The 18376-nt window shown below is 53.9% G+C and overlaps 1 protein-coding gene across 1 annotated transcript in view; it reads right to left on the bottom strand.

Annotated features, from left to right (window-relative positions):
- Positions 1 to 17941, bottom strand: part of LRRC38 (leucine rich repeat containing 38) — a 31546-nt gene extending 13605 nt beyond the window's left edge. Inside the window, exon 1 of the mRNA XM_059038016.2 lies at positions 17299 to 17941. Within this exon, the coding sequence (XP_058893999.1) occupies positions 17299 to 17941 (643 nt within the window). The remainder of the gene's footprint in view (positions 1 to 17298) is intronic.
- Between the last annotated feature and the right edge of the window lie 435 nt (positions 17942 to 18376).

The raw sequence follows: 18376 nt of genomic DNA, 5'->3' as shown, positions 1-18376 counted from the left end.
CTAAGCACTGCACTGTCTACACTCCTCTAATGCATAAAACAAGCTCTGTGGCTGGTACTATGACTAGTGACTAGTAGTGACCCCGGAAACTGAATGCTACTTCTGTTACGTGCTTCTGGTTCTCCAGCTGAGAAATGATGGAGCCAGGATTTGGAGTCAGGCGGTCTGACTCCAGAGCCTATGCTGTTAGCCATTACCCTCCCCTATTGTCTTAAAAATGTTTGCACGAGTTATTGTGGGGATACTGAGACCCAGTGAGCCACAGATTTAAGCCAAAGCTGCACAGGAAACTTGTGAACCCAGTTTGGAACCCACGTCACCTCCAGTGGTGGCCCAAGCCCAGAGCACTCCGCCGGGAGACGTCATTCTAAAGGGTCTGGTTGTTGTCGTATTTCCTAGGACTGCGGTAACAAATTATCACAAACCACGTGGCTTAAGACAAATTCGTTCTCTTGTGGTTCCTGAGGCCGGAAGTCCAAAATTAAAGTGCCAGAGGGCCAGGCTCCCCTCTGACGGCTCTGGGGGAGAATCCTTCCTGGCCTCTTCCAGCTCCTGGGGGCTCGTGGCATTCCTTGGCTTGTGGCAGCATCACTCCCATCTCTGCCTCTGTCTTCGTGTGGCTTTCTGCTCTGTATCTCTTTCGTCTCTCTCTCTTTCTCTTACAAGGACACCTGTCATTGGATTTAGGGCCCATCCTCAATCCAGGATGATCTCCCCTCGAGATCCTTAACTCAGTTATATGGACAGACTCTTTTCCAAATAAGGTCACCTTCATAGGTTCCAGGCATTAGGGCTTGGACAGATCCCTCTGAAGGATGCAATTCAACCCAGTCCGGGTGTCTTACGTGTAACAGTCATTTGTCATCCTTCAGCGTCTCACCTCCATCTCTCCTCGTTTGGAGTCTGCTCCCAGATTTCATTTCGGGCGATCACACCTTCCACTACGACAAAGGGGGCTCTGGCTCGTCTGGGTCCAGGCAGAATGCGGTTCACTGCTCCTTTGCTTCAGAGCAACCTCTTTCTTCTCCACCAGGCACGCTCCGAAGAGATGGGCCATTCCTGCAGGGTGGCTTGGCTCCCTGCCTGCTGCTGCTCTTCCTGGTCCTCTCCCCCTGACTGATGACTCCTCCCCAGCAGCTGACATCTGAGCCACAGAGGGTGAGTTGCTGCTACTCTCCCGAAATAGATGGTGACACAGCAGAAGGCAGACTGAGATTAATCTCTCGCCCGTGCCAACAAACAGGCCTGCAGCCAGAGGCTCTCTTGGGGCCTTTCCCATGATCTGGCCTCTCGGGGACCGCCTAATGAGAGGCAGCCTAGTAGGCGCTTTTTGTCATTAAAAATATATCTTTGCTCTCCTAATACCACTTGTTATGCAAAGCCCCTGTATACACTGAAACAACAGAAGTAAACGAAAAGAAGCGGGATCAAAGAACTCGTAAATACATGTTTAGCACACTGGCTTACACCTTGCTGGATTTTTTTCTTCTGTGTGTACATGTGCATAAATCTCCAGGATAGAAATACACTCCGCCCCTCTGGTGGATAATCATTCTGGGAGCATCTTTCATTCCACCAATATAACCATCAAACATCATTGGTAATGGCTACAGGGCATTTTATTGTGTGCAGATGAGCCACGAGCTACTTGCCCAATCACTGAACGTTTCCAGTTTTTATCTTACTAGAAGCAAAGCTGCTGTGAGTACCAGGTACACATTTTAAATTATTTCCCCAAGGCACATTCTGCCAAGTTGGAGGTTGCGTGAGAGTCCCTGAACTCAGGCCAACAATGGATTTTGTCACTTTTTCATCTTTGCCAACCTGATAAGCCATACAAGTGCACACTGGTGAGTGAATCTGCATTTCTCTGATGACGGGGAGAGCCGGCCATTGTGTGGTGCGCTCACCACCCGCTGGGAGTTGTTTTTCTGTGAAGTGCCTGCCCAAGACCTGTGCTCAGAGCTTCACAAGTCTTACCAAGGTATGAGAAGGCCCCGATGACAAGAAGCGCTGGGGAGGGAGTCAGGCTGATCCCCTGCACCCAGCTCACTGCTGGGGCCACAACTCCCAGGGAAGGGGGTTCCCTTGTCCCACATCCGGAGGAAGGACATTGTCCAGGACCACTGCTGGTGGTCCCATTGCTCTTGGCCAGCGTTCTCCACTGCCTCTTCCGCTCCCCTCTTCTGTTCATTGGAGTAAGAGGGCTCAGCCTGGGCTGGTGAAACACCCAGCCAGGCCGTCCCTGCCAGCCTTCCAGAACCCAAACCCAAAGGACCAGGAAAAAGCAGCAGCTCTGGATCTTTTACACGCACAGCCAGACTTTCAGCCTCCTGATTTCAGAGCATCACACAAAGTTAGACTTGAAGGTGCCTTGCACAGCTAATACCCCTCCCCAACCTGTCTCCTGTGCTTTACAGATGAGAGGCCCAGAGAAGTCAGGCAACTTGCATAAGGTCACATGGAGTCTGGACAGAACCCAGGTCTCCTGACTCCCCGTTTAGTACTCTTCTGAGGTTCTTAGTTCTGGAGTTGCATGTGCTGTGGCCCCTGCTGCAGCCCCTTCGTGTCACACAGGAAGACTGCACGAGGGGGCGTCGCAGATGGCAGGCAGGGCTTGCTCACGTTTCTGGGGAGCAGGATGCCGGGGAACAGCAGCTCTCATTTTGTATCGTGCTGACCTTTGCTCCCTACCACCATTTTGATTAAGCATCACCACATAGGGGAAAATTCCCAGTTCTCCTCACTGTATCAGCCGGCAGACACCGCATCTGATTAAGTCATCAGCTGATTCGAAGACTCATCAGCTGATTTGAAGACGCATCTGCAGCATCGGGTCAAGGGCTCCTGCTTGGACCCGGCTCTGCAGAGCATGTCCTGTGCAAGAGGCAGCATGGAAGAGTGCATCCTGCACCAGGGTTGAGACTCGGGTCTGCTGTCCTCCACTGCAGCCTGACTGCCACCCCGCACCTCAGGACACCGACATCCGTCACACACACAAGCATGGAAAACTGACTGACTCACGATGCGGTTTTCCCAGACTGTCCCCCCCGGGTAAGAAAGGAGCAGAGATGATGCGGACAGCTTACACTTTCATTCTCCGGGAAGCTTGCAAGCATTTCCACTGTCACCACCGCCGCCATCATTGTGACCGTCACCGCCATTGCTGCACCCACCATCTCTGCCGTGACGCCAACCCTGGCCAAGTCCACCATTTCCAAAATGGTGCCATCTTCCCCAGCCACCCCACCTCCCCACTTTCCACCACCATCACCACCAGCGCTGGCACCCCCATCATCCATTAGAGACGTTTGTTACAAGTTGGGCCCTGGGCTGACGATACCAATCTGTGTCTAGTTCTTAGAACTGATGAACTGGTCAGAACCTTCCGGCAAGGCCGGCATGAGGAAGTCTAAGACTGGCCTCGTGAGTCTGGTACCTCCCACGCCTCATGGTTGCCTGGCGCTCCACGCTGCTCAGAGACACCCACGGGGCCTCCCTCCTTAGACCTGCCCCTCTGAGCACCCAGGGTCCCCAGTGAATCTCTGTCAGTGGGCTCACTGGCCAGCTGGAAGAAGCGGTCCTGGGGGTGAGCAGGGCTGTGTGTGTTAAGCGGGCCCCCTCAGATTTCACTGTGGAGATGACCTTCTGTGGTGAAGTAATATTTATTGAAACTCATCATTTGCCAGGAACTATGATAAGTGCTTCACCACCACCGTGTCATTGAATTCTTTCTCAACAGCCCTTTTTTTTTTTTTAATGGTACGCGGGCCTCTCACTGTCGGGGCCCCTCCCGTTGCGGAGCACAGGCTCCGGACGCGCAGGCTCAGCGGCCACGGCTCACGGGCCCAGCCGCTCCGCGGCACGTGGGATCTTCCCGGACTGGGGCACGAACCCGCGTCCCCTGCATGGGCAGGCGGACTCTCAACCACTGCGCCACCAGGGAAGCCCTCAACAGCCCTTTTGAAGAGTGGTTCTCATCTGGGGGTGATTTTGCCCCTCAGTGGGCACCTGACGATGTCTGGAGATATTTTTGGTTCTCACACTAGGTGGGATGCTACTGGCATCTAGTGGGTAGAAGAAGGGATGTCACTAAACACCCAACAGTGCCAGGGTGACCCCCAAGGCAAAGAATTAGCCAGTCCATCATGCCAATAATGCCGAGGCTGGAATGCCTGCCTTGGAGTATGTTTTCTGTAGTCCCACTTTTCTAATTTAAATTTTGTGGTAAAATATATGTAATGTAAAATTTGCCATCTTAACCATTTTTATTTATTTATTTATTTTTTTGCGGTACACGGGCCTCTCACTGTTGTGGCCTCTCCCGTTGCAGAGCACAGGCTCCGGACGTGCAGGCTCAGCGGCCACGGCTCACAGGCCCAGCCGCTCCGCGGCACGTGGGATCCTCCCGGACCGGGGCACGAACCCGTGTCCCCTGCGTCGGCAGGCGGACTCTCAACCACTGCGCCACCAGGGAAGCCCATCTTAACCATTTTTAAGTGTGCGGTTCTGTGGCATAAAGTACATTCACGTTGTTGCGCAACTATCACCACCATCCGTCTCTAGAACTCTTTTCCTTCTGCAAAACTAAATCCCTGTTTCCATTAAACACGAATCCTCCATTTTTCCTTCCTCCCAGACCCTGGCAGCCACGGTTCTGTGTCTATGAATTTGCCTCTTCCAAGGGGCCTCGTACAAGTGGGATCGTACAGTATTTGTCCTTCTATGACTGGCCCCCTTCACTCAGCATCATGTCCTCAGGTTCATCCTTGTTGTAGCGTGTGTCAGAATTTCCTTCCTTTTAAGGCTGAATAATATTCTGTTGTACGGATGGACCACATTTTGTTTATCATTCATCCATCGATGGACGCTTGGGTTGCTCTCACCTTTTGGCTACTGTGAATAACGCTGCTACGCACATGGGAGCACATGTGGGGTAGGTTTTCGATGCAGAGACTGGGGCTCTAAGAAGCTGTGTGACTTACCTGAAGTCACACAACTCGTCTGTGAGGGTCTGGACTTAAGGGCAGGCCTGGCTATCACCACAGCCCATCCTCTCTCCACGACACCACGGTGTCCTCAGTCTTGCTTGGGTTCACTCACATGTGGGTCACTGGTTGGACTTCACCTGCCTGCCTCTCTCTGGGGTGACCCGGTGGCTGCCCCACCTGTGCTGCTCGTGGCAACCACTCCAGGACGTCTTCCCACGAGGGCTGGCGCTTCCCTCTCAACCCATAACGCTCTCTCTATGCCCCGGATGGCTCCGAAACAATTTACCAACACAGAAATTCTGACTTTCCTAGGAAGTCAGGAACCAGGCTGGTTTTTTTTTTAGATTTATGCTTCCTCTGGCAGTGGGGACCAGGGGGAGCCCCAGGATCCGGTGGCAGACAACTTCACCCTGAAGTTTTCAGCAGGTCCTGGCACTGTGGCAACTGCTGTCACTGGGGCCAGAGTTGTGGGTTGTTGGGAAGTGACTTCAGGGTGTGGCGTTTGTGGGGGTGGTTGTTAGAAACAACCTGTGCAAGTGGAGAGGATGCACCGATATCTGACCCTCTCCTTTCACAGGTGGAGAAACCGGCCCGGGGAAGGGAAGTTACTTCCCCGTGGTGACAGAAAAATGCCCCCCAAATGACCACGTCCTGATCCCTGGAATCTGAGAAAATGTTACCTTTGAAGATATGATTAAGTTCAGGGTATGGACTGTCCAGGTGGGTCCAATGTCGTCACAGGGGTCCTTGTAAGAGGGAGGAAGGTCAGAGTCAGAGAGGAGATGTGAGGATGGAAACAGATCAGAATAATTTGGGGCCATTTGCAGAGCCCAACAGCTGGCCGTTCCTCCTTATAGAGTGTCAAAATCAGTCTCCTTGTAGTTTGCAACCACGGGTCCATCTTCGGAGGCCAAAACAAGTTTCTCACATTCAGTGACAGCTCCTCAGACATCAGGAGACAGGGGCTATGTCCTTCCACGTCTGTCCTTAGTTAAACATCCACTTTCCTATGTCAGTATGGTCTTATTCTCCAAGTACAAAGAGTCTCTGGCAAGTTCCAACAGACAGGAAGCCCAGGTAACTGCTTACAAGCTGCAGTTTGATGAGGCCTGGGGGCTCCGACCTTCCCTCCAGGCCTCCCCGCATCTAAAATTCTACACAGACTCTGCCTCCATAGTGAGCAGAGGTCCCTTCCTTCTGCCTTTACTGTATTTATTCCTGGTTAACCCTCAAGTCATTAACACTTTGCTGAGAATTAGTTTATCAAACTGTTTTCTCTAAGCAAGGGGGATGGTTCTGAAGGCTACCTCCTCTCTGTTCTTCTCCCCTTTACCTTGTGTTAGCATCCATCACTGAGTCATTCATTCAGCCAACAAATACATATTGAGCACCTAATATAGGCCAGCTCTGGGGTAAAAACAGTGAAAAAATCATTTGTGACTACAATTTAGTGAGGAGAACCAGAGAGACCATGAGTAAGTCAGTAATATGTATTATGCAGCAAATGGTGACGGGTGTTATGGAGAAAGAGAAGCAAAGCAGGGAGGGAAGGAGAGCTGGAAGCGGTGGGTCGCAGGATTCAGTGGGGCTGGGAGGAAAGGCTTAGTGAGAAAATGGTATTTGAGCAAGCGGCTAAAAGGAATGAGGGAGCAAGTCATGTGGACATCAGGAAAGGGTGTTCCAGGTGGAGGGAGCAGCAAGTGCAAAGGCCCTGAGGTTGAAATATGCCTGGTGTGTTTGGGGAACAATAAGGGGTCTGGGTGCCTGGATCAGAGTGAATGAAAGGGGAGTAGTAGGAAATTAGGCCAGAAAGAAAGGAGGAGGTCAGATCATGGGGGTGGGGGGCTGCTTATAAGCCCCTGGAAGAACCCTGGCTTCTAACTTCAGTGACATGGGAGTTACTGATGAGTTCTGAGCAGAGGAAGGACGTGACTTGATATCCTTCTGGCAAGCAGGGAGGGGTCATTGTTCCAGATAAAGCTCTCAGAAGAGCAGAAAGTAGGAGTTGAACTTGCTTTCAACAGGTGTTTAGTCTACTCTGGTTTCCACTAATATGTTCAAGTCAACTTTGATTTCCTCCAAGTCAAGGTTCTGAGTTGGCAAGACTCACTAAGTTTGGTTCTGCACCTAAAGCAGGAGCTGTGGACCTGAGAGGGTGGGCTTGTGGATAAAGGACCTGGTCCTGACATGATATTTCAGAAGCCATGCAAGGTTGGTGACAAAGACCCTGGCTCACATCCCTCCATCTATCACTTCTTGGCTGGTGACCTTGGCCAAGTTACATTAACCTGTCTGCGCCTTGGAGTCCTCACCTGTAAAATGGGGTGCGCCTGGCACTGACCTCTTTGGAAGACACTCATAGACTTAGAGCTACACTGTCCACCACAGTAGCCACCAGACACATGTTGAGAACTTGATCACGGCCGGTCTGGACTCAGATGTGCTGTAAGTATAAAACACACCCAGATTGTGAAGACTTTGTATGAAACAAAGAATGGAAAACTATCTCATGAATGAGTTTTCTATTGATAAGTTGAAAGAATAACATTTTGGATATGCTGGATTAAATAAAACACTGAAATTCATTTCACCTACTCGTTTGATTTAGTTAAATGTGGCTACTAGCAAATTTAAAATTCTAGACGTGCGTTGAATTCTATTTCTACTGGGTGGAGCTGCCCTCGAGTGCTTAGCTCAGCGCCTGGAACATCGTAGACAGGCCACATGCAAAGGAAGGGAAGCAATTGGTTCTTGACATCATAAAATCCAAGGGCTGGATGCCATTTTGGAGGCTACCGAATCCATTCCCCTGCCTCTGGCAAAGAGGGTGGTTACATTATCCCCTGCAGTATCTTCCCAGAGCTGCCGTAACACAGCACCACAGACTGGGGGGGGTGGGGGGGCTTTACAACTGAAATGTATTGTCTCATAGCTCTGAAGTCTAGAGGTCTGAGATCAAGGTGTGGGCAGGGCTGGTTCCTTCCCAGCGCTGTGACAGGGAGGCTGCTTCCTCTCTCCTAGCATCTGGTGGCCTGTTGGCAATTTTTGGCGTTCCTTGGCTTGTAGAGGCATCACTGAGCTCAACCTTCACCTTCATGTGGTGTTTTTTTCTGTGTCCATCTGTGTTCACACCTCCCCTTTTTTTATAAGGACACCAGTCATACTGGATTAGGGCTCACCCTAAGGACCTCATCCTACTCAATTATATCTGCAATGACCCTTGTATTAATCATTATTTTTACATTCTATATTTTATTTAGCTTTGGCATCTTGGGGCCTTGCCACTGGAGATGGACTGTCCCTCCCGGGGTCGGCCAGTTCCTAGAGACGGTAAACCCTCGCCAGTGAGCTGCACACCCTTGATATGCAGAGCTACCAACCCCAGTCCATACCCCACCCACCTCCTGTTATCAGGTTCTTGCACTCCGAGACACTATCTCCCTGCCCTCAGTCACCGCAGGGCCAGGTACCAGACAGCTAAGGATCTCGCTTTCAGCCAGAGCCTCCTGAAATTATTCAAACTAGCCAACCCTTAACCTGCCTCCTCTGCTTACCCTGCCTTGCCCATTCCTTCCTGCAAAAACCACAATCAAGACTCTCACCTGTTCTTCCTTTCATTCCTCTGTCTCCTGACCATCCCTAGTGCTTCCGCGTGTGGCGCTGCATGGCTTCCACTCTTCCTATTTCTAGAGATCTGTGAGTATAAAACTTCACCCTTCAAGACAGTTATTCTGCATGCCCCCATTTTCTTCTAAAGCTCTTTGACATCAGTATTTCCCTGATCTTCCAAATAAACCTCGGGGTAACAGATGAGGGAACAACAGCCCAGACAAGTCAGGTGACCTGCCCAGGTCAAGGAGGTGGCAGCAGGTCCGGGGTGTCCTGTCAGCTCTAAGCTCTCAGCCCCTCAACGGGACCATGTGACATCTTCATTTCTGATGCAAACGATCATTTATGTTGGTTATGTTTAAAAAGAGACATCATCTCGTTGGTGTCCCGTGAAAAAGCCATGCCATTGTTTCTAATAATGTGAGGGGAGGGCCTTTTCTTCACATGAAGAGGGAGGAGAGAGGAACATACTTTTGCACCTACTGATTTGAAAGAGAGCTACGGGGGTGATGGGGCCTAGATGCCAAGGGAACCCACCCAGGAAACCTGTGCTGGGAGCTGGGGGCGAGCGGCCTCCAGACTCTCTCATGCCACGACCTGGAGGAGGCTGGCTGGGGAGGGCACAGAGCAAGCCAAAGTCAGAGATAGAAGAGGCCTTCGAGGTCATCCAGCCCCAGGGTCTAAAGCGGGTGGCTGGGGGGAGGAATGCAGCCACCGCCTTGTTTGGGGAATCCGGCCAGCGCGGTGCCCTAAGTTGTTTCTCCTGTGCATGTGGTTCTCTTCCTGCCCCATCCTCTCTGATGACTCCCACCTACAGCCCCCAGGGGCATCTGGGGTCACCACTCATGATCCAGAGCAACTGAGAAAGAAGACCTGACACAGGTCGATTGCTGGCTAACAAGGAAGTGGGGACAGGGACCCCGATTCCTAGCTCTCTGGATCCCGAGTGACCCGCTGCTCCCTCAAGGTCCTGACTCCTGCCCTTGGCATTTATCCCATGACCGGCCCAGAGGATGGAAGAGATGAGGCATCTGGGGGCTCCTTGATGGGCCGCCTCTGAAGCAGAGGGGCCAGGCTGAGAGCCACGGGGGGGATGGGCTGTGAACACACAGATGATGCCCGTCTACGCGGACTGGAGACATCTGGGATCTCACAGGAAAGGCTTAAATCCGGTGGGATTTGTAAGCCTGTTTGCACATGTCTGCGAATTGGACAAGGAAGAAAAGAACAGCTTCTGTGTGTAGTCCTGGAGGAAGCTGCACTCTGCGCACCTTGACATGACATCACTCGAGGTCAAAGGGCAGATGCTATCACCTGCATCCGACAGAGGGAACACCAGGGGCCAGGAATGTCGGGGGATTTACCTGCCGTCAGACACTTCACTGGAAGCTTGGCCACAGTCACGGCTGCCTCGCTGGATGTCTAGTGCATGGCCTGCCCAGCCCCCATCCCTAAGCTCTGCCCCCCAGAGCCTCCTCCCGGGACCTGGAAATTGGGACCAAGACAGCACAGGCTCGCCCAGCCCCAGCTGGTCTCGTGAATGGAGCTGCGTATTTTTGGCCACATGGATGGAAAAATACAGAAAGCCCATCGGTATATGAAGGGGGGTAAAAAAAGTGTGAGAAGCAGAGGGTGAAACAAGGAGGCGCTGTGTTCCCTGCAGCCTCTCGGGTCTCAGCCACGAGCTGCCCGAGGCCTGACTGTTCAGGACTTGGGTTCCTGGTGACACCCACATGCTTACAAGACACCCTTCTGTTAGCTTATGTCAGAGGCAGCTGGTTTCCGATGCATCGGGGGAAACTGAGATCGGCGGCCTCCGTGTCCTGAATTCCCCCCACCAGCCATTCTCACTGTACCTCGCAGAGCAGAGGCGAACAGGCTCCCAGAACGAATGGCCGCCGCGCCGTCTTGCCGGCACTGCTCCAACAGGTGGGGCAGGCACAGCTGGCTCCCTCCCGCCTTCACAGCGGAGAGCCTGAGGCTCAGGATTTCACCAGGATCACACAGATCTGCTGAAGGAGCTCAGAGAACCCCCAGTCTGGGCCTCTGTCTTTGCTAAAAGGTGATCTGGACACCCTTGGCTGACCAAAGTCGGAGAGGCGGTATTTGGTGGGGACAAAAGCCAAGGCCAGCGAGGTTGGCCTCTCGCCCCAATGGCCCTTGTGACACAGCCCTCGGGGGGCGTGCATTCATCCGCTCACCCACACATGCCTACTGCCCCACGGAGCCCCTTCTACACTGGGCGTGGCCCCAGGCGCTAGGGACACAGCAGGGAGCGTGCTGATCTGGAGCTCATGTTTCTAGAGGGATGAGACGTGTGAACGAGAGAATGTGGACTCAGTGAGCGAGACGCCACAGACGGAACAAGCAGATACGACAACGATGAGAGGGAGGGGAAGGGACTGCTTGGGCGGGGTGGGCAGGGAAGGCCTCTCTGAGGAGGGGACATCTCCTGGGGACGTGATGATGAGGAAGACGCAGCCATCTGGGGTGGAAAACGGCTTGGGAGGAGAGGGAGCCATAAGTTAGGAGGTCCTGGTTGGTCACCGGCACCTGGCGTGTTCACGGGACAGAGGAAGGCCAGCGTGGCTGGTGTGGGGGTGGAGCCTCGTGGGATACAGGAGGGAGCTGGCTTGTTCTAAGTGCAATGGAAGCCATCAGAAGGTTTTTCCAAACGTGCCACGTACTGCACCGGCTGCTGGGGATTCAAGGAGAAGAAGACACAGTTTGTGTCCTCAAAACAGGCCCGACCTGTGAACCAGCAAGCTCAGGCAGTGGCCATGGAGATAACACAGCATCCAATGAGGTCACACAGGCCAGACTCCCAACCCAGCCTCGAGGCCCAGAGGGCTGGAGGCTGGAAGGCTAAGAAAAAACCAGAAAGGTAGAGAAGCAGAGGTGGGGAAGGGCGGGAGGGAAGAAGCGGGGACCTGGCTGGCACCGTTTGGGCAAAGACCTGAGGGCAGGAGCCCAGGACACTCCCAGGACTGGACTGACACTCTGCTGTTATCCTACAGCGACCAAGTTCAGGATACGATGTGGCTCACGTAACCGTGAACACACCCAATTCCGGTTGGGTTCCGGAACCCAATTCCGGTCCTCACGACAACCCACCCGCGAGGAGGTCCTTCTGGGCCATCATCAAACTCCCAGCCCGCAGGTGAGAAGGCCTGCCAAGCACCTCATTCCCAGCTACCTCGGAGACCACAGGATTCTGGGACAGTGGGCATTGGATGGCCACTTGGCTGAAAAGGCCTAAGCCTTTGGGTATCTGAGTCAGATGGCAGCTTGTCAGCTTCAGGTAGCAGTGACACTGGCCTCTCCAGAGCAAATCTCCGACTGCCTGTGCTCCCCTGGGGCTGTCCTAGCTGGGCAGGAAGGCAGGCCCTCTGTCCACTAGCCCGGCAATGAGGTCGCCCTTTGAGTTAATTGATAGAGCGGCAGGACGAAGGTGACGTTTCCAGAAAGATCCAACGTTTGGGACAGAGTCGCAGGACCGGGTGGGGCTCTCCAGGGAGAAGAGAGACAGGGCAGGGTTGCCACACGTCATGTTTGCAGTTGACCCTCCCCCGGACTCCAGACCGTGGTGTCTGTAAGAGCTGACACCCAGCTGGGACGCTGGGGACGGTGAGAAAGGTGACACCAGGGACTCAACTCTAATTAAGACACAAGTTAAAAACACATGAGCTTATGGCACCAGGACATGTACAGGCCTGTCAACAGCGGGAGGAGGCCACTTGCAAGGGCGAGCAAGACCTCAATCAACCTCTGCCAGGAACGTGGTTCTCTTAAGTGTGTAAACACAAGGGAGAGGTCCCCTCCACTGGCAAGCAAATCATGCAAATTACAGCAATAAGGGGATGTCACTGTTCTGTCTATTAAATTGGAAAGCGTGTTTAAAAATAATAATACATAAATCTGGGAGAGGTACGGTGAGACAGGTACTTTCTAGTTGCCAACAGAGCCTGCTGTCTGGGGTGCAATTAGGCAAAAATGTAGCCAGAGGTTTAAAATAACCGTAGACTCTGACCTGGTGATTCCACCTCAAAGAATCCACCCCAGAGGAATAACCGGAGATGTCCACAAATTTACATGAACGAGGATGTTCCGTTCAGCACCGTGTGTATACAAAAAAGAAAGAAAAACAATGCACATTTCTAACAACAGGAGACAGGTTCAATGACTAGACATAAAATGACCTCTTACATGACCATAAAATGTCAAATTTTCAAAGAGCTATAATGACAGGTAACTCTCACAACTCAGTAAGAGGAAAAGAGTCTGTAATAAGATACATCGGATAATATCAATTTGTTTAAAATATATATATGTGCATAAGAATAGAGCCAGAACTAAACACAGTAAAACTTTCGTAGCAGTGGGATTCTAGGTGGTTTTTATTCTCTTCATGATGTTTATCTACATTTCCCAAGTCTACAAAGGACCTGTTATTTTATCAGCAGAAAAATAAAATGCTTTTATTTTCAAAGAAAACGAGTCACCTTGGAGTCACCTGGGAGAAAAGGACCTGTGTGACCTCCAGGCGAGCATCAGCTTGTGTCCCTTTGGCTGAATTACTGTTTCTTTTGTCGGTATGACAAGTCCCCACTCATCTGACCAAACCAGGCCGTCACGGCATCTGACGTCAGGAAAGGGAGGTGGAGTTACTGGGAGGTGGGGGGCAGGCTCCCCCAGAAGGCCGCAAGCCTGGCCTGCTAAGCAGGCAGGGTTAGTGATATAACTGGTGAGCACCTCAGTTGCCATGAACCCTCTCCTTGACAGCACTCTGCCGGCAGGGTCCACCCTGCAGGGGCTAAGCCACAGAATGCCCGGATGCTCCAGGCACTACGGTGGACCTTGTCTCGGAGGCTTGTACCCACCCAAGGGGCCAGGGCGAAGAGACTCAAGGCATGACATGCAGCCGTGTTTCATTTTCCCCCAGTCCCCGCTTCTCCCAGTCCTTCCCTCCCTGCAGCCTCCCTGTCAAGGTCCCAGTTGCAGCTCAGATCTCTCCCCTGGGGCTGTGGGCTGTGTCCTGCAGGCCACACGAAGCCACGGCTGCAAAGGGAGGTGACAGAAGGTGCCTCACTATTCGACACCCCTCACTCCCAGGCCCCAGCTCCTGCTTGGGCTTCTCCCATTATACACTCTCAGGCCTTGGTGTGGTCTGTGTCCCCAGGAAAGCCTGCTGGCTCCAGGCACCTCTGAGCACAGAGACAGTCCCTTGCCTGCAGGCTATGGTTCCTCATACCCAGGGGCCTTTCCTGCCTGAGGCTCCAGGCTCAAGGCCGGGACACATGAGATGTCCTGTGAGCCCAGAGCCCGGGCTGCCTGAGTGCCCTGCCCCCTCCCTACCGCACAGAGACTACGGCCACCTGGATTCCAGCAGAGGGGTCTCTGGAGGGACCTGGTCTCCCCAGGCCTCAACTTCCCAACCTTTAAGACACAGACAGTCTTCCCTTCCCTTGAAACCATAGAACTTTAGAGTTGGAAGGAACCTTAAAATCCTCCTACTCATACTATTGTGTTTACCAAAGAAAAATCGGAGACACAGAGAGGCAGGAAAGTCGTATAACGTCACACAGCATTTCCACAGCTGCAGCAAAATGACTTCCCCCTCCAGCACGGTTTTCAAGCTTTAGTGAGTGTGCACTGCAGGCCCCTTTCAGGGGTGGGGGTGGGGAGGATTAAAATGCAGATCCCCGGGCCTCGCCCCCCAGGCACACATTCAGTAGGTCTGCAGGCCCAGGAATCTGCATGTCAAACAAGCTCTCTAGGTGATTAGCACACGGGTTTCTCATCACCCGTGTGTTTTCATTCACTACCCACCTCACTGGGCTGCTGTAAAGGGAAGGCAATGGGAAGGACTGGAGGGCTTTTAATTTTTTTTATTTTTATTTTATTTTTTTGCGGTACGCGGGCCTCTCACTGTCGCGGCCTCTCCCGCTGCGGAGCACAGGCTCCGGACGCGCAGGCTCAGCGGTCATGGCTCACGGGCCCAGCCGCTCCACGGCATGTGGGATCTTCCCGGGCCGGGGCACGAACCCGCGTCTCCTGCACCGGCAGGCGGACTCTCAACCACTGCGCCACCAGGGAAGCCCTCTCCCATCTGTTTCTAACTCTGTGTGACCTTGGGCAAGTCACTCCCATCACCTCTCTGGGCCTTCCAGAGAAAACGGGGTAACAGTAACAGCACTAATGCTTATTAGTACTTACTGTGTGTCAGGCACTGTTCTAAGTACTTGATAGATAAAACCCTTTTAATCCTCCCAACTCGTAAGAAGTAGAGGCAGGATTTGAACCAAGCAGCTCTGTGCCAGAGTCTGGGCACTTGGCCCCCTTGCCTGCTGCATCTGTGAAAATATGAGAGGCCCAAATGCAGGAGGAGAGAAGGGAGTGACTGACACCTAGCGATCACCTACGCCTCGCTAAGATTACCACACCCTGGACAGAGCTGACTTCGTCCAACCCTCGCTGCAAACATGCTGTGGGATTCTGATCTTCAGTCTGAAGTTAGAGGCAGAGAAACGGAGGCACAGAGAGGTCAGGGACTTGTCTAGGGTCATAATCTGAGTCGACGTGGGAACTCAGCTCTCCCACATCAAGGCCTGGGCTGGGCGTTCCACATGCACCCCACTTTCGGTTCACAGAGCTCGGGACACTGCTCTGGCCACAGAACATGGGCAGTGGAGGTCAGAGCTGCTCTTGGTGCTTCACCCCATGAGATGCCGGAAGCCCCCATGCTGCCCTGCTGCTGTCTCCATCCTCTCTCCCCGAATGAGACCGACCCTTCGCCAGGGCCTGGACACTGTTCCTTGCTCTGGACCTGTCCATCCTTACCCCCAGCCACACACCCTCATCTGGTAGCTCTTTGCTTTCCTCTACTACAGACCGTAGGAAGGATGACATTTTATATTCTTTGCTCTTTAATTTACCCACATTATCCCGACAATCACTGGTCAGATGGACTGGTCAGCGTTACTGTGTCCCAACTGCACACAGGAGGAAGAGGAGGTTCAAAGAACTTTCCGAGTCACCCAGTTTTTAAGCCAGGACTCCAGTGTATACCTACCAATCCAGGGCTCTGTAGAGGCCTCAGAGGTCAACCAAAGTACTTTAAAGATGAAGAAACCGAAGCCCAGACAGGATACCTGTCCTGGTCAAGGTCACAGCCATCCATGGCAGAACTGAGACTGAAATCCACAGCTCCTGACTGGTAACACCTAGCCCTCGAGTGAATGACGGTGGGAGCCAATTATGGCACCTCAACTGACAACTGGGGTTCACGATGCCAGCTCTACCAAGAAGTAAAGGCAGAAGCCATCAGAACCAAGGGGAACCCCTGTTCAACAGTGAGGTCTGCATCTGGACCTTTCTGTCCTCTGGTGGGGAGGGTCTGGGGAATGAATGAAGGCAAAGTTTAAAGTTAGGCCACGCTGTACCTTGCAGGTCAGATCTTTTCAAGGACTTGCTCGTGTGGGAGAGCCAGCCTGGGCTTAAAGTGCTAGCTCAGGGGCCTGTGTCTGCAGAGGAGTGACTGCCCCTAATGCCTGGGATTTGTGCTTAGTGACAGTACAGAATGAATAAGTGAGCACAGGAATTCAGGACATAGATGAGCAGCATTTTTGAATTCTCAGTAAATGGAAAAACTATATATTTACCCATGATAAATCCACATCTATGTCACTTTTTTTTTTTAAATGTCACTTTTTATACTGTGGGTCTTTCAGCTCTGGTTCCTGTTCTGACAAACCCTCGGGGTCAAGGTGGGAGGTGGAGTCTTGCTCTGAGAGGTCACTGCGGGGACCCAGGCTCACATGCTTACCAGTGGAAGCCTGGAATCCACTGCAAGTAGGGCATTTCACCTCCTCCCCGTCCTGGGGCTTATCCTTATGGATGCTGGGGTCCCCTCTTCTCAGCTCTGCCTTTGTTTCCTTTCCACTGGCCTTCACAGGGTCTCTTACCTGCTGTGCCTGTCTGCCAGGTGGGGATGTATGTCCATGTCACCGCCAGAAAAGTGCACCAGGCAAGCAAAGGGTGCCACAAGATTTTGTTCAGCAATTTCACGTCTGGGCTGAAAAGCTACTGAACGGCAAATCTTTACTGCATTTGGCTCTTAGCAGGCTGCTGCTTTTCCTCACCAGGAATATTCCTCACCCCCTTCAGACAGAAGAGCAAACTGGGAGCTGAGCAACGAAGACCTGCTCAGGTTACAGAAGCCCTTGGAGAGCTCTTAGAACTGGCAGGCTCTCTCTCCACGTTCAGTGTAGTGAGATGGATGCTGAAACGCTACCCACAGAGCAGGGTGTCTTCCACTTAGGAGGGGCCCAGAAATAACCCACACCCACCAGTACTAGGACCCAAGGCCCCACAATATGATCTCAGAAATCCAGGTCCCGAACACTGTTGGAGAAACGGGGGAAAGCAGGGCAACAAGGCCCAGAATCTCCAGAGAATTCCAGATGTGTCCCTTCCCACTCCCCTTCCCTAGCAGAGTCCCAGGAAAAGTTCAGACTGGGAACCTGGGAGGGTGACACCGGGAGCAACTCTCATCCAGGGCAGTGGCCGTGAGCGGCCAGGCCTCCCCTTCCAGGCTCAACGCCAGGCCGCTCGCTGCCCTAGGCTCCCGGGCTTTGTCGGCCTCTCCCCGCGCTCTCCCTCACTCCTTCCCGCCTTCCGGTCCGGCCAGCAGGCTCACCTTTGGGCAGCTTGGACACGTTCTCCTGGATCCACGAGAAGAGGTGGGCGAAGTCGCAGTCGCAGAGCCACGGGTTCCCGTCCAGGCGCAGGGTGCGCAGCGCGGGCAGCGCGGCCAGGGCGGCCACGCTGAGGCTGCGCAGGTTGTTGTCGTTGAGCTCCAGCACCCGCAGCGACTCCAGGGTTTCGAAGGCGGCCTCGTGCACGCCCGCCAGGTTGTTGTTAGCCAGGCTCAGCTTGACCAGCCTCCCGGCCGAACGGAAGGCGCCGGCGCCCAGCTGGGTCAAGTTGTTGTAGCTGAGGTCGAGGAAGGCGAGCTTGGCCGAGCCGCTGAACGTGCCCTCCTCCAGAGAGCGCAGTGAGTTGTTCCTGAAGTCCAGGTAGACCAGGTCGCCGTAGAAGATGAAGAAGCCCTCGGGGATGTGCTGGATGCGGTTACCGGCCACCAGTAGCTTGCGCACGTCCAGGGGGAAGGGGTCGGGCACGCTGGGCAGCCCGCGGTCGCGGCAGTCCACGGTGTGCGGGTCGGTGCAGGCGCAGCCCGCGGGGCACGCGGGTCCTGGCGGCAGCAGCAGCAGGAGGCTGCAGAGCCCCAGCGCGGCGGCGGCGCCGGCGGGGGCGCGGGGGGCGGCGCGGGGGCGCATAGCCGGGACCCGCGCGAGCGGTGGCGACGCGGACGCGGCTCTGGGGCCGAGCCCCGGCGCGGGGCGGCGCGCGGGGTCCCGGAGGCCAGGCGCGGGGAGCCGGAGGGCTGCCGGGGCGGGGAGGGCTTGCGCCCGGGCGCGCGGGGGCGACGGAGCGCAGCGCGGACCGACCAGGGGAGCCCGGGAGGCTCGGGCAGAGGGGGGAGCTCCGGGGAGGAGGGGCGAGGGACTCGGGAAGGATTTACCCGAACAGGAAATTAACCCGCTGGAAAAATCCCGGGAGAGAGGCGGGAGCTGCAGGGGTGGCGGAGTGGCCGTCCCAAACGCGGCCCCGCCCGGGCAGCTTATTTCCGACACCGGGCAATAAGACCTGTCGCGCGGACTTGGCGCGGAACACTCGACGACCAAGTTCAGTGACCAAGCGCCCCCAGCCCC

This window comes from Kogia breviceps, chromosome 1, assembly GCF_026419965.1.
Source record: "Kogia breviceps isolate mKogBre1 chromosome 1, mKogBre1 haplotype 1, whole genome shotgun sequence".
NCBI classification, from domain to species: Eukaryota; Metazoa; Chordata; class Mammalia; order Artiodactyla; family Physeteridae; genus Kogia; species Kogia breviceps.
The sequence above is the reverse complement of the archived record's forward strand: the minus strand, read 5'-3'. Positions and strand labels throughout refer to the sequence as shown.